Below are 20,475 nucleotides of genomic sequence, written 5' to 3' on the forward strand. Positions count from 1 at the left end.
ACACTTAAGTCCAACGAGCATATGTGACGTTTGTTATTAAATATCTCGTAAACTATTAAGTGTCTACAGTTACGGTCGAACAGTGAAATATTTTTCAACTCTTTACTTTTCTAGAAAGTTTCATCTAAATCGGTAGATAACACCTCACGTGGTTCCCTCGTCAGTATCTCTCGCTAATTCGCAGTCTCTCCCATTCTGAGCGACAAAGTAATAAAGTGCCGAGGGCAAATCTGTACCTTGTAAACGAGGTCCATTTCGACGTTGTTCAGGTTCTCGAGCTGCAGGTCGCATTTAGCCTTCATATTCACAACAGCTACGTCCGGGCGGTATTCATTGTTGACCTGAAGATTGGCCTTCCTGTCCCCGAAGCTTGCGTTCACATCCATGGTAGCCGTCTTCTTCTCCTCCGTAGGATTGTACTTGTAGTTGCCATCCACCTTCAACTGGGGGAACTTGAGGATACTGAGGGTGAGCCTACTCTTGCCCTCGCTGGGTGTTTCCAGGCCCTTGCTAAGTCCCAGCAGTTTCAAGTACGACTCCATCTGGATCGTTTTGTCGTTGTTGTACGTCAGCTTTATGGACTCTGCACACTCCAGTAGATCCTTCTCCTCGGTTGGCTCCAATAGGTTACTGGAGATCTCGAGTTTCAAATTGCTGAGCTTGTCGCTGGGCATTTTCAGATCCAAAGTACCCTGCAGCTTGGAGGGCTTGTCCACCTTGTTGCCAAGCTCCAGGTGTCCTGTAGTCTATCGCCGCAAACACAAATGAGAATTCATAGCAGTTCAGAAGACTCTTGGAGACTTTTCTATGATCAGGATGAGTAATTTTTGAACGAAGCCAGGCTAAAAAAGCCATTTTTAGGTGAAATAGTGTATCCTCACCATCAACAAAGGAACTTCCACGCAATCCGCGATCGGAACTTTCATATGCACCAACCCGATATAACCTGGTTTCGTTCAAAAGTTTCTACCCTCCCTTCGTGAGTGGCTAATCACTTACCGACAGTGAGTAATCGCCGTAGGACGATTTGACCTTGTACCCCGTCTCCTTTTCGCCGCTGCTCGAGCTAACCTGAAGCCGACCCTTGTTCGGGATCTTTGCTCCAGCCAACTCGATGTCCATCTCAGTCTCCCTCTGCTTGTCAGGTTGCACCAGGTTCTTCCCGGTCCACGAGATCTGCGCGTCTTTACCATCGAAGTCTACCAGCTTCACGGTACCCTCGCCCTGGAACGTCTGCGATTGCATGTCCAGGTCCTTGGCGGCAGCGTTGTATTTCAATTTCCTCGACTGTCCGCCCTTCGTCACGTGGTCTACCAGCTCGCTCTCCACCTCCACGTCGTACTTGCCGTCCTTCTTCGTGGAAGTACGCTTTACTTTGCACACCAGGTAACGTCCGTTTGGCAGGGTCATGTCCGCGTCCACCTGCAGGTGACCATCGTTTATGGTGCCCTGTAGCTTGCCCTTCGCGTTCACCTCCAGCTTGTTGGACAGAATCTCGAGCACGTTCTTCGTGTCCACGGACGTTTTCGTGATGTCAGAGATGGTGGACAGCTTGATGCGTTTACTGGGGTCCTTCTCGGCGTCGTAGAGGATCTCGAGGCTGGCGACGTGCTTGGACCCGGACACGGCCAGATCACCGGTTGCCTTTACCTTGCGGTTGATCTTGGGAATGTCGATGTTGAGATTTCCATTTCCTTTGCCGTTCTGGTAAACGTACTCACCGGTAGCGACCAGGTAGTTCTTGAGGTTCAGGCTGAGAGTGCCGGTCGGATTGGGCGTTTTGCGGGTCTTCAGCAAGAATTCGATGTACTTGGTGCCGTCAACCTTGACGAAGGCGCGAGAATTGACCGCCTGTTGGTTGGCCTCCAGGCCAGTGTCCACCTTGATCTTCTTCCCGTTCAAGTTGACGTCACCGTCCAGCTGAATGTTCACGTTGTTCTTGCTGACGTCGTAGGTGACGATTGCGTCAGCGTCGTACTTACCGCCTGGCGACAGCACAAGGGAGTTGGTGAGCTTGCACTTGTGGGCGTCGAGAATGGTGCGCTTGGACTTGAGCTCGATGTTGTTGTCCATGAGTTCGGCCTCCAGCTCGACTTCGTAGTCGCCTGGCTTCTCCATGTTCGTCTTGGCGGACAGCTCCGTGCCGAACTTGAACTTCTGGTACTTGACCTCGATGTCGCCGCTGATGGACTTTCGCGTCAGCTTGCCGTCCAGCTTCACCTTCAGGTTTTGTAAAGGGTACTTGAGCTCGTTGGAGGTGGACAAGCGAAGATCCTTGGGGTCCAGCTTGTAGACAGCGTTTTGTTCCAAAGACAGACGGTTCGTCTCGGAATTCAGATCAGGCCCGTGGGTGAAGACCAACTTGTGATTCATTTCATTGGCCTCCCTCTTCAACTCCCACTTGAGGTTGAACCCGATGTTAGCATCGGTCGACGGCACGGCTTCGACAGTCAGCGCGTAGTGGCAGTCCCCAAGCTTCTTCCCGTCCACCTTGAGGGCTAGATTCTTGTCGGCATAGCCCAGATTGGTGTCCACGGCGAGGGCCTTCGGCGTCCAAATAAGGGAACCGTCGATGACGAGCAGCTTCTGGCCGCTAACTACGAGGGCAACCTTGTCGAGCTCGAACTTCTGGCCACCTTCGTAGTCAGAGACGTCCACGGTGCCCTGTACACTGTACTGTTGGCCCGCCTGGAGACCCGTCTTCGCGGTGGCTAGCTTCTCGACGTGCTCGGGTACCTTGTACTCCAACACGGGCTTGTACTTGCTGCCACTGGCCAGCACGCCAACACGACCGTAGTACTCGTCCCTATCGTGGAGGGCTTGAATCGTGAGGGTGCGTTCTTGAGGGGTGTTCTTGAGCGTTGCTTCTATAGAGGCCTTCTTAATCGGCGAGTTCAGAGACGCTTTGGCGTACATGTTGGGCACCAGACCTGCCTCCAGAATCATGGACACGTGTCTGTTGGTCCTGCTGTTGGGAGTATCAAGCAGAATCTCGAAGGAACGTTTGTTGGGATCGTCTGTGTTGAGATGAACCTTGAAATGGTAGCTGGTGACGTCGTTGTTCTCGACCGTGACCGCGAACTTGGCTGGTCCGCTCAAGGGGAACAGCGGCTTCTGCTGAATGGTGGCCAGATTCTCGTAGGGGAACGAGAACTCTCCGCACACCGTCAATCCGAGGATACTGGAGAACTGTTCGAAGCAGTCTGAGTGCTCCTTGCCTTTTCCGAACTTGGGTGCCTCGTATTGGCCCTTGGGCCCGCTGCTGAGCAGCACCTCGCTGCTCACGCTGATCACCTCGTGCTTCTTCTTCGGGATGCCGAAGTTCACGTCGACGCCCTTCCCATTCAACACGGTCACGGATACGTCAGTACTGGTGGCTGTGTGAAGAGTGCTGACGATCTTCATGCCGGATTCAGCTCCCAGGCCACGAACGACCATGTTGCCCACGATGGTGACAGACACGCTTGGCTCGAGGGCCACGCGGATCGCCGCGTTCTTGGGATCCCTCAAGATGGCGGCGATGTCGAGATTACCGTTGGTCTTCACCTGAACAGCGCTTGTGCCGGTCACGCCGAGGGTCAGAGCGCTGCCCAAGCTGGTTGGATAGATAAGTTCAGCGTCGAGGAACTGGAGGTAGTTCTCTAGGTTGTAGTTCAAGTTCTTGGCCATTTTGAAGCCCTTGTCAATGTTATTGAAGATGTTGTCGACGAGCGCCTCGGGATTCAACTTGTCCGTATCGCCCTCGTAGCTCAAGTAGGCGAGCTCCACGCCGAACACCTTGACGGACAGGTCGAGGTCCAGGTTCTCATCAACTTCGTTGCCCCTCAAGTGTACGTTCTTCGCGAATTTGTCTAGCTCCCCCTGCTTAACCTCCCGTTTGCCGCGGACCGACTTCTCGTATCGATCCTTGATATACTTCCCGAGCTTGCTGGCAGCGCTGGGTCCATCTTCCATAATATCCTCCACATCGTACTCCCAGACTTTCCCCTTGGGCCCGAAGAAGTGCTCCAGCACTCTGTCCAGGTTCTCCACCCGGCTGCTAAGCTCGAGGAAGTTCATGTTGCGCCCGAACAGCTCCATGGTGACGTTCAAGTTCGCTGAGCGGGGCACGAAGCTGTTCTGGCTGTAGATGACGTTGCTGTCGACGCTGGAGCCAAGGCCGAAAGCGTCGATCTTGTAAGACAGCTCGTTGTTGAACGAGAACTTGCGGAAGTCCTCGGGGAACTTAGTGCGCGGCTTGATGAGTCCTAGCTGGTTCTTAGCGTCCTGCTTGTTGGGGTCGGTGGAAGCCCTCAGGTTCTTCAGGTGGGACTGTATGAACGACCCAACTTGATTCACGCTCTCTTTGTCCAGCACCTCCTTCAAGTTGTTGGCCACGTGGGGACAGGCACAGGCAACCAACGACAAATACGTCTTGATCCTGACCTCGCTGTCCTCGTTCTTGTCACCCAGCACCTTGAACATCACGTTCTTCCATTTCATCGAGCACCTGGTGGGCAGAGCCTCGATGGCGGCCACCCTGACACGGTTCCTCACGTTCTTGTCAGCACCAATATTCGCCAGCTTCTGCAGAGTGGCATCGTCCATGAACTGGGTGTTCCCCAGCGCCCTGAGGGCCGAGATTATCAGGTTCTCCTGCTCCCTGGTCTTGGACTTGCCGTTGCCCACCTTCTCGCGGATCTTGTGCACCGCCTCCTTCACCTCGGCCACGTTCTCGCAGGGATGGTCCTGGCAGTACTTCCCGATGACTTGTCCCACACCCAGGTAGCCCAGTCTGGGCAGGTTGGGCTGGTCCAGGAGAGAGGTGACAGCCGTTACCGATGGTAGGTTGACGTGTCGAACTAAAGCCAAGCTGGCGTAGAAGAGCAACGACTGGACACCAGAGACCTCCTTGTTGTTGATCAATTCCACCGCCACCTCGGCTGCCTCGCCGCTCCCAGCGCGGAACAGAGCGTCCAGTAAGAGCTTCTGGTCGCCTTTGTCGAAGCCAGCCCCGGCGCGGACCTTCTGGTAGACGGAGAGTATGTCGTTCTTGGTGCTCAGCCTGAGTACCTTCACCAGGTCAGCGAATTTAGAAGCTGCGTTTGGCTTCACACCGCCCGCCACTTCCTCCTTGGCGGCCTTCAGAGCTTTGCTGATGGTGTCCGCGGAGGACTTGAGGACTGGGTGGGGAGCCTCGAAGATGATGGACTTGGGCTCTGACACTGGTGCTGTCGGGGTGTCGGACTTGATGTCCTTGAGTGTCAGGGTGGTCTCCACGACCGTTTTCGCACCGGCGTTGCCGTTGCTGAAGGGCCTTAGCTTGTACACTTCCTTAGACACCGCCTTCTTCAGGACGCCACGCTTGAATCGTTGCTCGACTTCCTGTTGTGACGCCAGAAGCGGCGAGGACTTGATTCCTGCTGCTGTGTCGGTGCTGGCTGATATCAAGTCCTGGTTGATGCTCTCGCGGTACGCGCACTGGCCTAGGTTCCTGGTCTTGCGGACGATCAGGGAGTCACCCTCCTTGTGGAACGTGAAGTCCGTTGGACAGGCGCCCATCACGTCCGTCTGCAAATGCAGTTGCATCTTAAGGGGCGGGTTAGAGAACTCTTTGCGCAAACTTGTCTTTTGGGCTGTCAAGTTCGTTAGGCTTCCACTAGTGTATTTGCTTTGGTTGGGCTCGAATTACAGGTAGCGTTTTAATATTAAGAATTGGCCTCGTAAAGGATTGACGAGGAAAGTGAACGGATATAGCAAGCGTAGGTGAGATAGACGTACTAGTGTCGCGCTTTCAATATCTTTCGGCCTATGTTTATGAAAATAGTACGAATTGATTGGCGAGGTTCTCCCGATCAAAATGAGTCCAAACATGACATACATCGGACTATCTTTAGGATTGTATATAGTACATTCCTACTAACTACCAATAATCCTAAAAGTGGTCCGATTTATGTCGTGTTTGGACTCATTTTCATGGGGTGAACCTCACTAATTAATTCGTACTATTTTCATTAAGATAGGATTCCTTTTTTTGCTTTAGGTGATGAAGGACCTTCGCACAAGAATGGCCGAAAGAACTGAGCACCACTGTAATTGTCGGAGGAAGTTTCAGCAAAAGAGACATTTCACGAGTATAAGATCGATTCTGGGTGACTCATGATCTTCTAGGTATGCCAAGTGACTTCGATAAAATCGATAAATTTCCGTAAAACCAACGGTACTGCTATTCATGAAACTCTAGGTAAAATGTTTCATAATCGACTCGTTTCAAGAGTACGAACCTCGTGGTGAATGGTCGAACCGCTATCCTGCATAACGGCCGATTGGAACATGGAGACGACTGCTCTCTTGATGTTGAGCGACGCTTGGGAGTCCCCAGGTTCGCTGCAGAGCTCTGTGTCGATGTGTCCACCGTGATAATTGAACTGGACTGCGTATTGCTCGACGTCTGGTGTGGATGGGGGCTGAAAAACGTGTTTAATGGTCAGTAAACTTATGTAAATATCTGCAATAGCAACGCGGAGCACAGTATTGAAACATAATTTGTAACTTGAGCAGAGAGATGCCAAGAAATTTGTACGGTTAGAAATTTGTTGAGAGGCTAATATAGAAATCGCAAAACAATCACCGCTCCATTAAGCTGGACGTTTTTCAACCGCAGCTGATGAACGCAGTCTGGCTTAATGGACAGCTCCACGGTGGCCGCCAGGTTTAGGGTCGCATCCCCCTGGGCAGCGGTGACGGACGTCACCGACAACCCTTCCAGATTGTACGTGTACGTGTGTCCTTCCTGATACGCCTTGCTTGGGTGCACTGCGATTCGTCAAGGTAGGAAATACATGGCATCAGTAGATACTAGTTGCAGAACTTCGGAAAATCTAGGTTAGGGGTTCTTAACCCTTCTCGCGCCATTGACCCCCTTCTCACAAGCAAACGTTCCTAACTCGAAAATTTTGATTTATATTCTGAGTATATGAGAGCATATTGCAAGGAGCAATTTTTTTCTTTGAAAATTCACTTTGAAGGGTTAAAACGGCCCTTAAAGTATTCGCGTGTTTTCGTTCTTTTTTAACGCGCTTTTAAAATATTGCCGAGTAGTAGTTTAAATTTATTTTCAGAGGACGTAACGAGAGGCAATTGTTGCTTAAAATTCCTTGATTTTGATCTTTCACGAATGTTATACTTCAGCTAGAGATTCATGGAGGTAAAGATGTAATTTCGTTCGCGCTCGAATTTCCGCACCCCCTCAAATCTACCCCTTAAGGGGGTATACCCGTCTGAACCCTCGGAAAATGTATACATTTTGTGGATTTTTTTACAAGTCAACGGTTTGATGCAGATTTCCCGTTTTTTAACTATGTTTACATAGTATTATGAACTACTTATAAAAAAAGTTTCAGTTAAAAAACTATTGTTTTTCGGAAGTTACGGATACATGTCCGAAAGTCTCTCGATTTTAGACGGCTAAACGGTGGCCCTAAAAACTCGCGCTACGTTCAACCAATTTACTTCAAATTTTGCATGCAGAATCATAATAAGATTCCGCATCGTCCAACGAAGGCTTTTTTTTATTTCGATTCCCCGTTTATTATTTATAAAGGAAAAAGGTGGATTTTTCTCTTAGAAAAATTTAACTTTACATTTGATCTCTCAGCATTTCTTTATTTTTCAAAATTTTCAAAATCGCCTTCGTTGGACGATGTGGAATCTTATTATGATTCTGCATGCAAAATTTGAAGTAAATTGGTTGAACGTAGCGCGAGTTTTTAGGGCCACCGTTTAGCCGTCTAAAATCGAGAGACTTTCGGACATGTATCCGTAACTTCCGAAAAACAATAGTTTTTTAACTGAAACTTTTTTTATAAGTAGTTCATAATACTATGTAAACATAGTTAAAAAACGGGAAATCTGCATCAAACCGTTGACTTGTAAAAAAATCCACAAAATGTATACATTTTCCGAGGGTTCAAACGGGTATACCCCCTTAAGCCTCCAAACTTATGAACCCCTGATCCAGCCGTAGGTAGCCAATCTGCAATGTTTGGAATAGAGTACTTACTTCCATGGCAGCCGATTTTGCATTTTTCTGAAACAACAGAGAAAAAACAGATTTAAAAAATCAAGTAAACAGCCCAGTGCAATTAATAGCGCTTATTAAACGGTTCTCTCTAAGGATATTATTAAAACATTCCCAAGCGAGTTTAACAAATTTTAAACCAGAGAATGCGGCGCAGCCACGTCTTCTTGCACAGTCCCGAGTTCCATTAAAAGAATAGAAGATACGTCGACCTCGGTGAATGGGGACTTGGTATAAATTTTAATTGCTCCCGTTTATTTCGTTACTGGATCGTCTACCGTCCATTTTGGTAGCCGTTTATGCTCAATAGAGCTCAGAGAGCTGCATTGAACGAGCCCGGGCCCCGTCCGTTTGTGTCATTAAGGGGGTCCGAAATAGTTGCTTCATCGAGATTTGTTTCGACGTCGCATAAACGCGGCCCGCCGGCATATAATAATGTTGTAACAGCATAATAACCGTGGATAATCATGCCAATAGCGCGTAACAACATAATCACCACGATAATCATATCGTAATCGACGGCAACGCGACAACAAAGACAATAAAGAAAGGTCGAACCCTGTATCGGTTGCAAACCCCCCCTAAAATTAATCCCGCTTCGTATTAATCGTCCCTGTCCTTCGAGAGTCGTTCCTTTACGTCTCCCGCTCCCTGCGCGATAAGATTTCCGCGGCTACGTCGGAGAATTTTCGAAACGTGACTCGAAATCCTCGCTGTACTCCACCAAGGTCGATAAATTCCCAACGACGGGGATACTTCGCGCGGAAACCTACCCTAGAGGCATTCGCACGCGCGAAAGCCAGAATTCCACCCTCGATTTTCCCTCCCTGTGTTATATTTCACTGTGTTAATTAATAACTGCACTGCAGTTTCGACATTTTCAATCGAGGAGTTGAAATTGTAAATGGCAAAGAAGTGAAACATTATTTTTTCAATGGAAAAGGGTGTAACTACCACGGGGAACGCTGTAAGTGCTTGAATAATTTATTTTAGCTTCTGGGGCTGTTGCGAGATAAAGGTGAGATCGTGAGTAGCTGTAACGTCGCTGCGGGTGAAAAGAAAATACTGAGAATTATCACTTCTGGCACTTATGTGGCATTTACCATTTCCATTCCAACCCCCCAATTTGCTGGGAATGTTCCGAGGGAATTTTTTTCATTTTTCATGGATTGTCGTTTATTTAGACGTTCGAGCAACTCTCTGGGGATTACGAGGCTAATTTGGACTCGCAGAGCGTGTAGAATAATTGCGGAGAAATGGTGGGAATTAATTTAGACGCAGTTAGAATCGATCAGTCGGAGTATTGACAACAATTGGATAAAGCGATCCGTTCCGCAGCTTCGTCGAAGGCGCGATAAGAGCGTGCGAGATTGATGATTTATTCGCCGCGAAAGAAAAGGGGGGCGATAATGAATCTTATTGACTCGTTTTATAATCGATAAACATTTTTACACTCAGCTGATTAGCGCCGCGAAAGAGAGACATATTTTTTAAGGGGAGGCTGAACTTCATAGTAAGGTCGCGTCGATAATGATGATAGTCCGTGACTTACGTGACCCCCGATCATGAAACGTTTATTTTTAGTCCATCCGACTGCTCTCCGACGTGAAATTCGAGCTCAAGGAATTGCTAGAAACGGGTGAAAAATTTCCCAAAATTTCAGCCACACGGGTTCATTAATCGTTGAGGAAAAATTCTGCGCTTCATCTCGCTAAAAAAATTTCTTCCAAATTTTTAATAGTTAAAAAAAAAGAATATGGATATTAAACTATTAATATCGATTTAGAACTTCGACTCGGCGAGATGCTCCAGTGACTTGAAATTAAAAAAATAAATAAATCAATATTAATAGTTTAATATCGATTTATTTATTTTTTAATATTAATAGTTTAATATCGATTTATTTATTTTTTTAAACTTAATATTTTTATTAAACTATTAATATCGATTTATTTATTTTTTTTTTAAACTTAATATTTTTATTAAACTATTAATATCGATTTATTTATTTATTTATTTTTTTAATTTGAAGTCACTGGAGCATCTCGCCGAGTCGAAGTTCTAAATCGATATTAAACTATTAATATCGATATTCTTCTTTTTTTTAAACTATTCAAAATTTGGAAGAATTTTTTTTAGCGAGAAGAAGCGCAGTGACTTGAAATTAAAAAAAAAAAAATAAATCGATATTAAACTATTAATATCGATGTTCTTTTTTTAAAACTATTAATATCGATTTATTTATTAATTATTTTTTTAAATTTCAAGTCACTGCAGCATCTCGCCGAGTCGAAGTTCTAAATCGATATTAAACTATTAATATCGATATTCTTCTTTTTTTAAACTATTTAAAATTTGGAAGAAATTTTTTTAGCGAGAAGAAGTGCAGTGACTTGAAATTAAAAAAATAAAAATAAATCGATATTAAACTATTAATATCGATATTCTTCTTTTTTTTTAAACTATTCAAAATTTGGAAGAATTTTTTTTAGCGAGAAGAAGCGCAGCGACTTGAAATTAAAAAAAAATAAATAAATCGATATTAAACTATTAATATCGATTTATTTATTTATTTTTTTTTTAATTTCAAGTCACTCGAGCATCTCGCCGAGTCGAAGTTCTTTAAGGAGACTTTTCGCAAATCCCTGTTGTTTCGATTTTCGTTTAACGGTGTCTGGTTTCTTTGGGGCGATTCCGAGGGAACCAGTAAAAGCGAAAAGTAGCTCTCGCTGTAATCTGGAGCAGCAGGAGCGATTTCCAGCGATCCTTTTCAGCCGGAACGGTTCTAATGCCTGGCGTGGTAAAATAACGCAGCGGGCCGCAAGTTGCTTTGTAAGAAAGGTCATGATAAGTTACGATCAAAGAAGCAGCTGGGCGCTGTGCGCGTTTCCTGTCACGTACTGCCCGGCCATTTTTCCCGTTTTACCGCAACCAGATTGGATTCCAGCTGAAACGTAGCGGCGAGAGTATTAAAAGTAATACTGGCCCCTGGTTTTCATGGCTGGGGCTTGATCAGGCCACTTTCTCTAAATCAAAAGTATCTCGGCGAGGTGGGAGGGGGGATCGGACGTTCTGTCGTGGGACATTTTTCTCTTCTCATGTGGATTAATAGGCTACAGTGATGCTGCTTGAAAGAAATTACAAAACTCGTATTTTATATTTTATAACAAATTTTGACTATCATGCACCACTTTATTTTATAACCCCTCCAATCAGTGAAACATAAATTTTAAGGTAGGTATGATTCTTTCTAATGAAAATATTTTATTTTTCTTAACATTCACGGTTCAAATTTTCTCTTGACCACTACTGTACCTCAGGAAGAACGTAGAAAAATGTTTTCCCCACTCTGCAGAATTCTCGTTCCTAAAATCTGCCACTATTTTCTAAATTATTCTTCTAATTTTTCTATGCCCTCCTTATCAGACCTGGGTAAATTTTATTTGAAATTAAAATAAGAAATAACTTTTTTTAGATAATATTTCGGCCTATTATTTTCAGTTAACCACTACTGTACCTCAGGAAGAACGTAGAAAAATGTTCTCCCCACTCTGCAGAATTCTCGTTCCTAAAATCTGCCACTATTTTCTGAATTATTCTTCTAATTTTTCTAAGCCCTCCTTATCAGACCTGGGTAAATTTTATTTGAAATTAAAATAAGAAATAACTTTTTTTAGATAATATTTCGGCCTATTATTTTCAGTTAACCACTACTGTACCTCAGGAAGAACGTAGAAAAATGTTTTCCCCACTCTGCAGACTTCTCGTTCCTAAAATCTGCCACTATTTTCTGAATTATTCTTCTAATTTTTCTAACCCCTCCTTATCAGACCTGGGTAAATTTTATTTGAAATTAAAATAAGAAATAACTTATTTAGATAATATTTCGGCCTATTATTTTCAGTTATGGCAGTTTCAAATAATGGACTATTTTATTATTTTTTCTTACAATTTTTTAAGATACTTATTTTGAAAATTATTTCGTGAAACAAAGTAACAGAACTGTATTTCGAAAACGGAATGATTATGAAATAAAATAATCTGTCATTTGGAATAATATTTCACTTAACATCATTTCAAAAGTGCCCAGATTTAACCGTGTGTAATTTTTAATTTTCGAGTTTTCGGAATGGGGGATGACAGGTGGAATGGCGGGGCATTGGTTTCGCGGTTCTGAAACCCTGTTGAAGGAGGCTGCGAGTGAACCGCCAGTTTACCGAAGCAATAGCACAGGTTCAAAGGACTGATAACGGGGCGCCAAATTAATTGGCCGACCGCAATTGCAGTTCCTCCTCTATTATCCGATTATCAGAGATTCGTTCTTCCGCGTCGCCGACCGTAATCGGCGCTGGGTTACGCATGAAAATTGCAAGTTTCACTTCGTTCACGAGCGTGCAAGCAATTGCAGCCGTCAGCGGGGAGCTGGGAAATTCCTGGTGTCACTGTTTCGTCAGAATGAAACGGGGCTCCGGCGACACAATAGACGTCCGTTGAATTTCAGCAGCACTGCGAATCCTGCTCCAACGATCGTCATTCAAAGCTCGGCTCCGGTGAAAGGTAGAAAGGGCAGAATTTTCCGGACGGTTAGGACACATCTCTACCTCTGATAATTGTGTGATAATTAGAGAAAACTTACAAGGGATGTTCGGCAACGCGAAAATTAAAAAAAAAAAAATCTGAAATTTTGCAGAAATGTAGCTCAAGTGATACTTCAAAACTGTATTTTTTCGTTCGACAATAAAACGGTCCTAAGGGTGAAAGCACCCTCTCAAAGAAATTTGAGTAGACGTATCATCGTGAATATCTGCGAAACCGTAAAAGATATCGAAAGAAAGGTCCATTCAAAGTTTTATGCCTTCAGATATTCTATAATGTGGTGTTAAAGAATTGTTAAAAAAAATGTTTTGGGGATAAATTTTGAAAAAAATAATATTTTTAGAAAAATTCTTTATCGCCACTTTATTGGACGGAAGAAATCATAGAACTTTTAATTTAACTTCTTTTCGATATCTTTTACAATTTCGTAGATATTTATGATAATATGACAACGCACGATTTCTTTGAGGGGGTGTGTTCACCTTCAGGACAATTTTTTGTCAAATTAAAAAATTTTTACGTTACTAGCATCACTTGAGCTACATTTCTGCAAGGTTTCAGATTTTTTTGAATTTTCGAGTTGCCGAACTTCCCTTGTTGGTCTACTAAATTTCTCACAAGGGAAGATCCCGAACCCGGAAATTCAAAAAATTCTGAAACTTTGTGAATACGTAGGGAATTTCCTCCTGATTAAAACGCAATTTTAGTTTGCTGCCGAAATTCACCCTAAGGGGGTGTAATTGACTCCTAAAATTCCGGTTATTTTCCGATTTTGTGTTATAACTCGTTCACTGTAAAATAATTTCTTTACCATATGCTAGATCTAATTAAAAGAAGTAACTTTTGTCTTGAAACTTTTTTTCTCTCTTACAGTTCGCGAGTTATAATTAAAAATTGGAAAATAGCCGAATTTTCAGGGATTAATTTCACCCCCTTTGGGTGAATTTGGGCAGCAAACAAAAATTGCGTTGTAATCAGGAGGAAATCCCCTACATATTCACAAAGTTTCAGAATATTTGAATTTCCGGGTTCGGGATATTCTTTAGTCAGACTATATTACAGTAGTGGTCAAAGAAAAATTTAAGCTCTGAACAGTAACAAAAATAAAATACTTCCATTATAAAGAATTACATCTTAAATTGGTATCCTATAAATTAGCTAGTTGCCACAGTGGGCCAATTATATCAACGTAATGCTACAAGCCTAGTATTAAATTGGCCACTGCAGATCTGTAAAAGCATTAGTTTCAAATTTTCTTTTGCCCACCACTGTATTACCTGAATTGTAAACAGAAAGATATGACTGCAAGAGGCTCTATTTCGAATCGCAGATGGTCGATCAGATTTCTCGAGATCAAAGGGGCGGAAAATCGGAATGCAGTGTTTCCGAAAGTCTTGGGGGGTTCAAGTTCCTCGGGCCTCGAGTTTCTTGGCCACTTTGAAAACGGAGAACCACGACCGCGAAAGATGCGCGTGTGTACGCGACGCGGCAAGCGGTGTATCGTATCTGATCTATTTTATTCGGAAGTAGGGAGGTTAGATCAATTTACCAAATATCCGGTTGAACACGAGGGACCTGTAATCATTTCAATGATATAGACCTCGTTCCAGCCGGTTATGTATCATATATTCGTCCACCCGAGAAAATATGTATTGCGCAGTTTCAGTTACTTGCCCCCTTGCTTTGCGCAATTTATCTTTGGCCCTCGAAGTGAAGAATGCGTCGGGGCATACACCGTTCGAAAGCTCCTGTCATTCTAATTACGATGCAAATAGTAAAAAATAAAAAATCGAAGTTTGTGTTGCTCTTGTGCCATTATTGGAAATTAACAGTAAGGGGGCAGAACAGGGAATGTCACAAAACAACTTCATCGAGAAAATTAAGTTTTAATGCTTTAGTCACCAGTAAAGAAACAGGCTTCAATGAATTTAATTTTCTTATATAATTTTCTGCTTAAATAATTTCTTGTTTTACGACAGAAGCTTATGCAAAGGCAAAGAGTGGGGGCATTTCTTATTTTGTTCCAGCTGCAGAGTGGACAATTTCCATTTTCCAAAACAACAACCCTCTGTGATTCAATAATTCTGTGGTCCCAGTTGCCACCAAAAAAATCATATAATTCGAAAAGTCACGAATAATGGCCATTTCTAATTTCTTCCCCCGACCATTTATATAATCTTCCAAAGCATCGAAAGAAATATACAGGGGGTGCATTGCCAAAGTTTCTACAACAGGGTTAAGCTTCAACTACAGGAGGTGATGGAAGAACAACGACGTGGAACGTGGATGTGACGTTTTTGCAATCGTCGCGGTGGAATAGGGAGTACTTTTGCAGGATAATATAAAAGACCGTGGATCGCGATGGAATCTATGATATTTCGATGATTGAATTTCCTTTCTGGTCACAGTCTTTCGTCGAAGCTTTCGCTGCTCTCTGGGACACCCTAGTAATTAATTCCGTTTCCACCGAGGGTCCCCTTTTTGCCGCCCAGAGCTGCCGTCCCATTCGACTCACGTGCACAGACTATTACCCGATTATTTTCTTCCTCACTTTCATCTTCTCCGCCCGTGGCTGGCCAGCAGCAGGTGGAATCGATGGAATCGTATGCTTCCTTGGCGGGACCCGCTCGTTCTATCGATCCGCAGTTCCGGGCCGATGTGTCTTCATTAACGGAATTACAGCCGTTCGAAGGAACGTTGGTTAGATCGTCGGGGTAAGGTAATCGCTGGCGAGTAATTCGCGCCACTTATAATTCACCGTGATACATTGTTCCGAGCAGCTTTTGCGTGCCGATCGCGTGGAAAGCTTCACAGCTGCGCGTCTGCTGATCGTTTTGCAATTACACCGCGGTTTCGGCGCATCGAAACGTCATTTCTGCAGTCACCCAGCACGGTTTTCCGAGCTGTTTTCCAGGTGACTTTTCACGATTCTCTGGCGATTGATTACGAAATAATTAAGGAAGAAGCAGAGGACAGTGACTATTTTGTAGAAGTTAATGAGATATTATTATTATTATTATTATTATTATTATTATTATCATTATTACTATTATTACTATTATTACTATTATTACTATTATTATTATTATTACTATTATTATTACTATTATTATTACTATTATTATTACTATTATTATTACTATTACTATTACTATTATTATTACTATTATTATTACTATTATTATTATTACTATTATTACTATTATTACTATTATTACTATTATTACTATTATTACTATTATTACTATTATTACTATTATTATTACTATTATTATTACTATTATTATTACTATTATTATTACTATTATTATTACTATTACTATTATTACTGTTATTACTATTATTACTATTATTATTACTATTATTACTATTATTTTTACTATTATTATTACTATTATTATTACTATTATTATTACTATTATTACTATTATTACTATTATTACTATTATTATTACTATTACTATTATTATTACTATTACTATTATTATTACTATTAATATTACTATTATTATTACTATTATTATTACTATTATTATTACTATTATTATTACTATTATTAATACTATTATTACTATTATTATTACTATTATTATTACTATTATTATTACTATTATTATTACTATTATTATTACTATTATTATTATTATTATTATTATTAAGCGGCTTTATTGCATAAACAAAGCAAGCAAGAGAAGAGAAAAAAAGAACAAGAATATTGCAAAGGCGAGGTTCAGTTTAAAGACTGTTTTCCAACTTAACCTTAATTATTTATGACGTCGTGATAGTCTGGGGAACAAAAGAAGGGAAGCACATGGGATATGGATGTTGGGTGTTTGGACTTTATTGTTTCAGTTATGACGAGATAGAGAAACAAGTGGTGTCTGTCCAGGGTGGTGGTCTAACCTGACCTATTACTTATTAATTTCACTTCGATTTCTGTGGGTAAAGTGACGTACGAGGCATTCTTTAACTGGCAAGGAATGTCTCCAAACTGTTACACACCGATTTTGATAGGGTTTACGTAGATTATAGTTCTCGAAAAAATATTACACACGCGTTTTTTCTTATCGGCAAACGTCCGTATCTAGAGGGTGAAATCAGACCTTAAATTTGGGGGTGGAAAACACTTCTCGGAAAATTTGTAGAACAGAGAAAAATCTTTTATACCAAAATGATGTATTATTTCATAACAAATTCAGCCGAGTAAGCAAAGTCGTAATACGCCAATTTGTTTAAACAATATACCAAGAGGTAGCAATTTTCACTAAATCTGACCACGTGGCTGAATTTGTTATTAAAAAATACATCATTCTCGTCTCAAGGATTTTTCTCTGTAATGCATAGTTTCCGAGATATTGCGACGAAAGTGTTTTTCACCCCCAACTTTGAGGGCTGATTTCATTCCCCAGATATCAACATTTGCCACTAAGAAAATACGTCAAATATTTCTTCGAGAACTATATTCTACATAAACCTCGTCAAAATCGGTGTGTAACAGTTGGGTGATACCTAGTAATATTTATTTATTTTTTTCAAATATTTTCAAAGCTATCGGTCTAGAAGTAGTAAGCTATATCATGGACTCTCAATCTTAATATAATTCTACATTATGTGCTTCTTAATTGTACACTTTATACCGTTCATTATCTACACCTACACAAAGGGTAGTACTTTTTAATAAATATTATTATTATTTTAAATTTTCGAAACAACAAACATCGTGCTATCTCCAGAAAGTTTATTTCGCTGAAGTCTATACTTTTAATGCTCCAGCTCCTCCTAGCAAGTTCCTCATCCCCGTGCAGTCATTAAAGCGTAATAATGAAGGGGGTGAACACCGCGGATAGTATTGCGCGGAAGTTGTGCACTATGGAGCTCCTTTTCTTCAAAAACTCTGATAAGCTTTGCTCATTTTTACCAGAGGCTCGACCAGGGCTTCCTTGGAGATTTATTAAAAAAACGATAATTTCAGGGGTAGACGAGATTAACGATATTGTACAAAATGTATAGGGGGACTATAGAAACTTTTCTTGTGCTCGAAAAGCTTTCCTTGTTGAAAAACTTCGATACCTTCTGTGTCCATTGTCGAGCAACTTTTTTTTTTAGACGTTTTCGCAGCCTTTTTTTATTTATTTATTTCCCACCCTAAAATATTCAAAACTCCATTTACTCTGAAATTAAACTGCTTAAGATCTATGCCATGGTGCATGGCGTCTCCCATTTCATCGTTAAGTCGATCTTCAAGGTCTCTCCACCCCCGAGTCTTACATCTCGATGCATATTTCCCGAAGGAACCCTTGCCCCACCTTCGTGCCTGAATATCAAATATTTCTTCAGCTGATGAAAAAGCAATGGGCAACACAGTTATCTCGGGATATAAACCAATTGCATAATACGTGACACATTCTCAGTGTTAAAAAAAAAAAACTAATCGTTTGATTGCCTCAAAAAATTCACTATTCCAACACTGTTCACCCTTCAGTTCGATCGAACCAGCACCCCACTGTGTATAATAAAACTTTCGAATAATTTCCTGCAGGTTTCGAGCTTGGCGTGTTTTCGAGATTTTCTCGAAAGCATCGAGAGTATTACTCGAAAATTCCCGAACGTTTACTTTGAAAACAATTAAAATCAAATTAAAATAAAAATGTTAATTTCTGCATTCTCCAATAGATCTTCCTGAGAGTGTTACAGTTGATTGGCGAGGTCCTCCTGAAGAGATTGAGTCCAAACACCACCCCATTCGGGGAATTTTAAATCGTACATAATCGATCCTCAAAATTCCAAAATATTTCGAATTAGGTACAATTAAAGATACTCCGAGTATGGTCGTGTTTGTGCTCGTTTTCATCGGGAGAACCTCGCCGATCCATTAATACCACTCATCTGAAAATTTAAGGGGTAACGCCGCGATGGCACGCCAAAAACGGTAGGACAACTTTGGAGGTGGTTTTAAGGATGAACTTCAGTGACAATCTTAGCCAAAAATTATTCCATTTACAAAATATTAATAAGGCTTTTTTCCTGTGATGAAAACCAGTCAGAAATGGCAATGCTGTATTTTTATCGCAAATTCAGTTGAATTCGCTCTTATTTTTCATCTTATTTTGCTAATTTATTGAATATTTGATGATTTATCATTAACTCGCTGATGGAACGTACCTGAAAAGCAACTGTTAGAAATGAAATAATCAAACTACAATTTTCCTTTTCACTTCCATGAAAAGCAGTGAAAAGTGTGCCAATGTGATGTATTTGGTGAGTGTTGATCACATATATCTGAATTAAATTAATAAAACTCTAAGTTAAATAATTAGAAAACTACCGAATCAATTTTTCTAAAATTTTGCAGATGGTTTTACCATTGCATAAAGATCGATGCCTCCAATTTTCAAAGATTTTCGCTTATTTTCAATCTTACTGAAGTTCACCCTTAAAGAAATTTATGAACTTTATTAAAAACGTAACATAAGGCTCTTACGATATGTATAAAAAACGCCAAAAAAAAAAGCTTCTTCATCGCTAATTAAGAAGCTTCAATTTCCATTAATATTGTAGTGTGATACTCGAAGCGTGATACAAAGAACCGAGCGAGACTGAGAAGCTTCGATCGACTCGAAGGGGCATTTTTCGAGCGCCACTCGGAGCGTTAATTTCCTTCGTTGCTCGTTGCTTCCCTCGATTTTCCCTCGCGAAAGTCATGGAATTGAACGCCCAGGCAACTCCACCGCGGCTGCTGACTAATTCATCAACTCGAGGTCACTTCCCGATAATAGTCGAAGCGTAAACACTCGGTGTCGATTCCCGTGAACTTGGAAACAAAGTGCAGCGAAGTTTCCCGGCGGCATTGTTCACGGAGCCGTCCCTTGCGCACGTATATCTGCCCCCCACCCCCACCCCCTCGCCGGCGATAAGGAATATTTTCCGCGGGGGAAGCATCGCAAGCGCGGCTAATTATAAAATCCCGGTGTAATTGGTGGCGTTATCGGAAAACAGAACGGCTCGCCGCGATAAAACCAGCGGGAAGCGCGAAACAGCGTTTCTTCATTGAAGCCGTAGCTCCCGAGGAAAACGACTTCGGAAGCGGTCGATTGATGCAGTTGTCGAAGGTCAGTTATTCTCCTCGCGGACTACCGCCGCGCTTCGGTGCAACGAATGTTTGAATAAAGAATCACGCTGATATCGTCGATTGAAGGAAACCGTATACGGTTAGTTACAAAAGTATCCGACCACCCTATATGAAACATATTTCATATATTAAGTATTAAATCGAAGTGGGAATTCGCCACTTTAATTCACGTTAATATAAACTAAAATTTAATGTTATTGTTTGTTATTTAAAAAAGTATTATTATTCGTGGATCGCGCAACGAAATATTTCCCCAGATTCAGTGTTTAATTTATACAAACGTAATTGTGATAAGTTGATATTTTTTATAATATCCCTGCGAGTTTGTTATAAATTTTAATTTATTTGGCAGGCACGGAAATTCGAATAATTTTCTGTGAAATTTGGGTTCATTTTGTAACAGTCTTATACTAATGAAATTTGGTTGGGCATTTTTTTGGCAGCTGGTACTAACTAAAAATGTATCGAGCAAGGTTTATACTAATGGAAATTGTAATGGGTGTTATTTTGGATTTAATATTATTTAAATAAGTAAAGTGTGTTATACGTACAGTGACTCGCATTAATATTCGGACACTTTTTAAAGTCGCATAAGTTTTTTAGAATTGGTCCAAACGACTTGAGTTTTTTTGAGAAGCTAGAAGGATTAGTTTGCTAAATGACGTATTTGGTGGTTTTGAAAAAAAATGTA

The 20,475-nt window shown here is 41.8% G+C and overlaps 1 protein-coding gene across 2 annotated transcripts in view; it reads right to left on the bottom strand.

The window, feature by feature from the left end:
* Apolpp (retinoid- and fatty-acid binding glycoprotein apolipophorin) overlaps positions 1-20,475 on the bottom strand; it is a 46,378-nt gene that overhangs the window by 13,311 nt on the left and 12,592 nt on the right. For both annotated transcript variants that reach the window (XM_076825544.1, XM_076825542.1), the window contains exons 2-6: positions 8,042-8,068; positions 6,611-6,795; positions 6,264-6,446; positions 1,000-5,550; positions 237-746 (exon numbers count right to left, since the gene is read on the bottom strand). In XM_076825544.1, the coding sequence (XP_076681659.1) occupies positions 237-746; positions 1,000-5,550; positions 6,264-6,446; positions 6,611-6,795; positions 8,042-8,068 (5,456 nt within the window). The remainder of the gene's footprint in view (positions 1-236; positions 747-999; positions 5,551-6,263; positions 6,447-6,610; positions 6,796-8,041; positions 8,069-20,475) is intronic.

The sequence above is a fragment of the Andrena cerasifolii genome, chromosome 13 (assembly GCF_050908995.1).
Source record: "Andrena cerasifolii isolate SP2316 chromosome 13, iyAndCera1_principal, whole genome shotgun sequence".
NCBI lineage: Eukaryota > Metazoa > Arthropoda > Insecta > Hymenoptera > Andrenidae > Andrena > Andrena cerasifolii.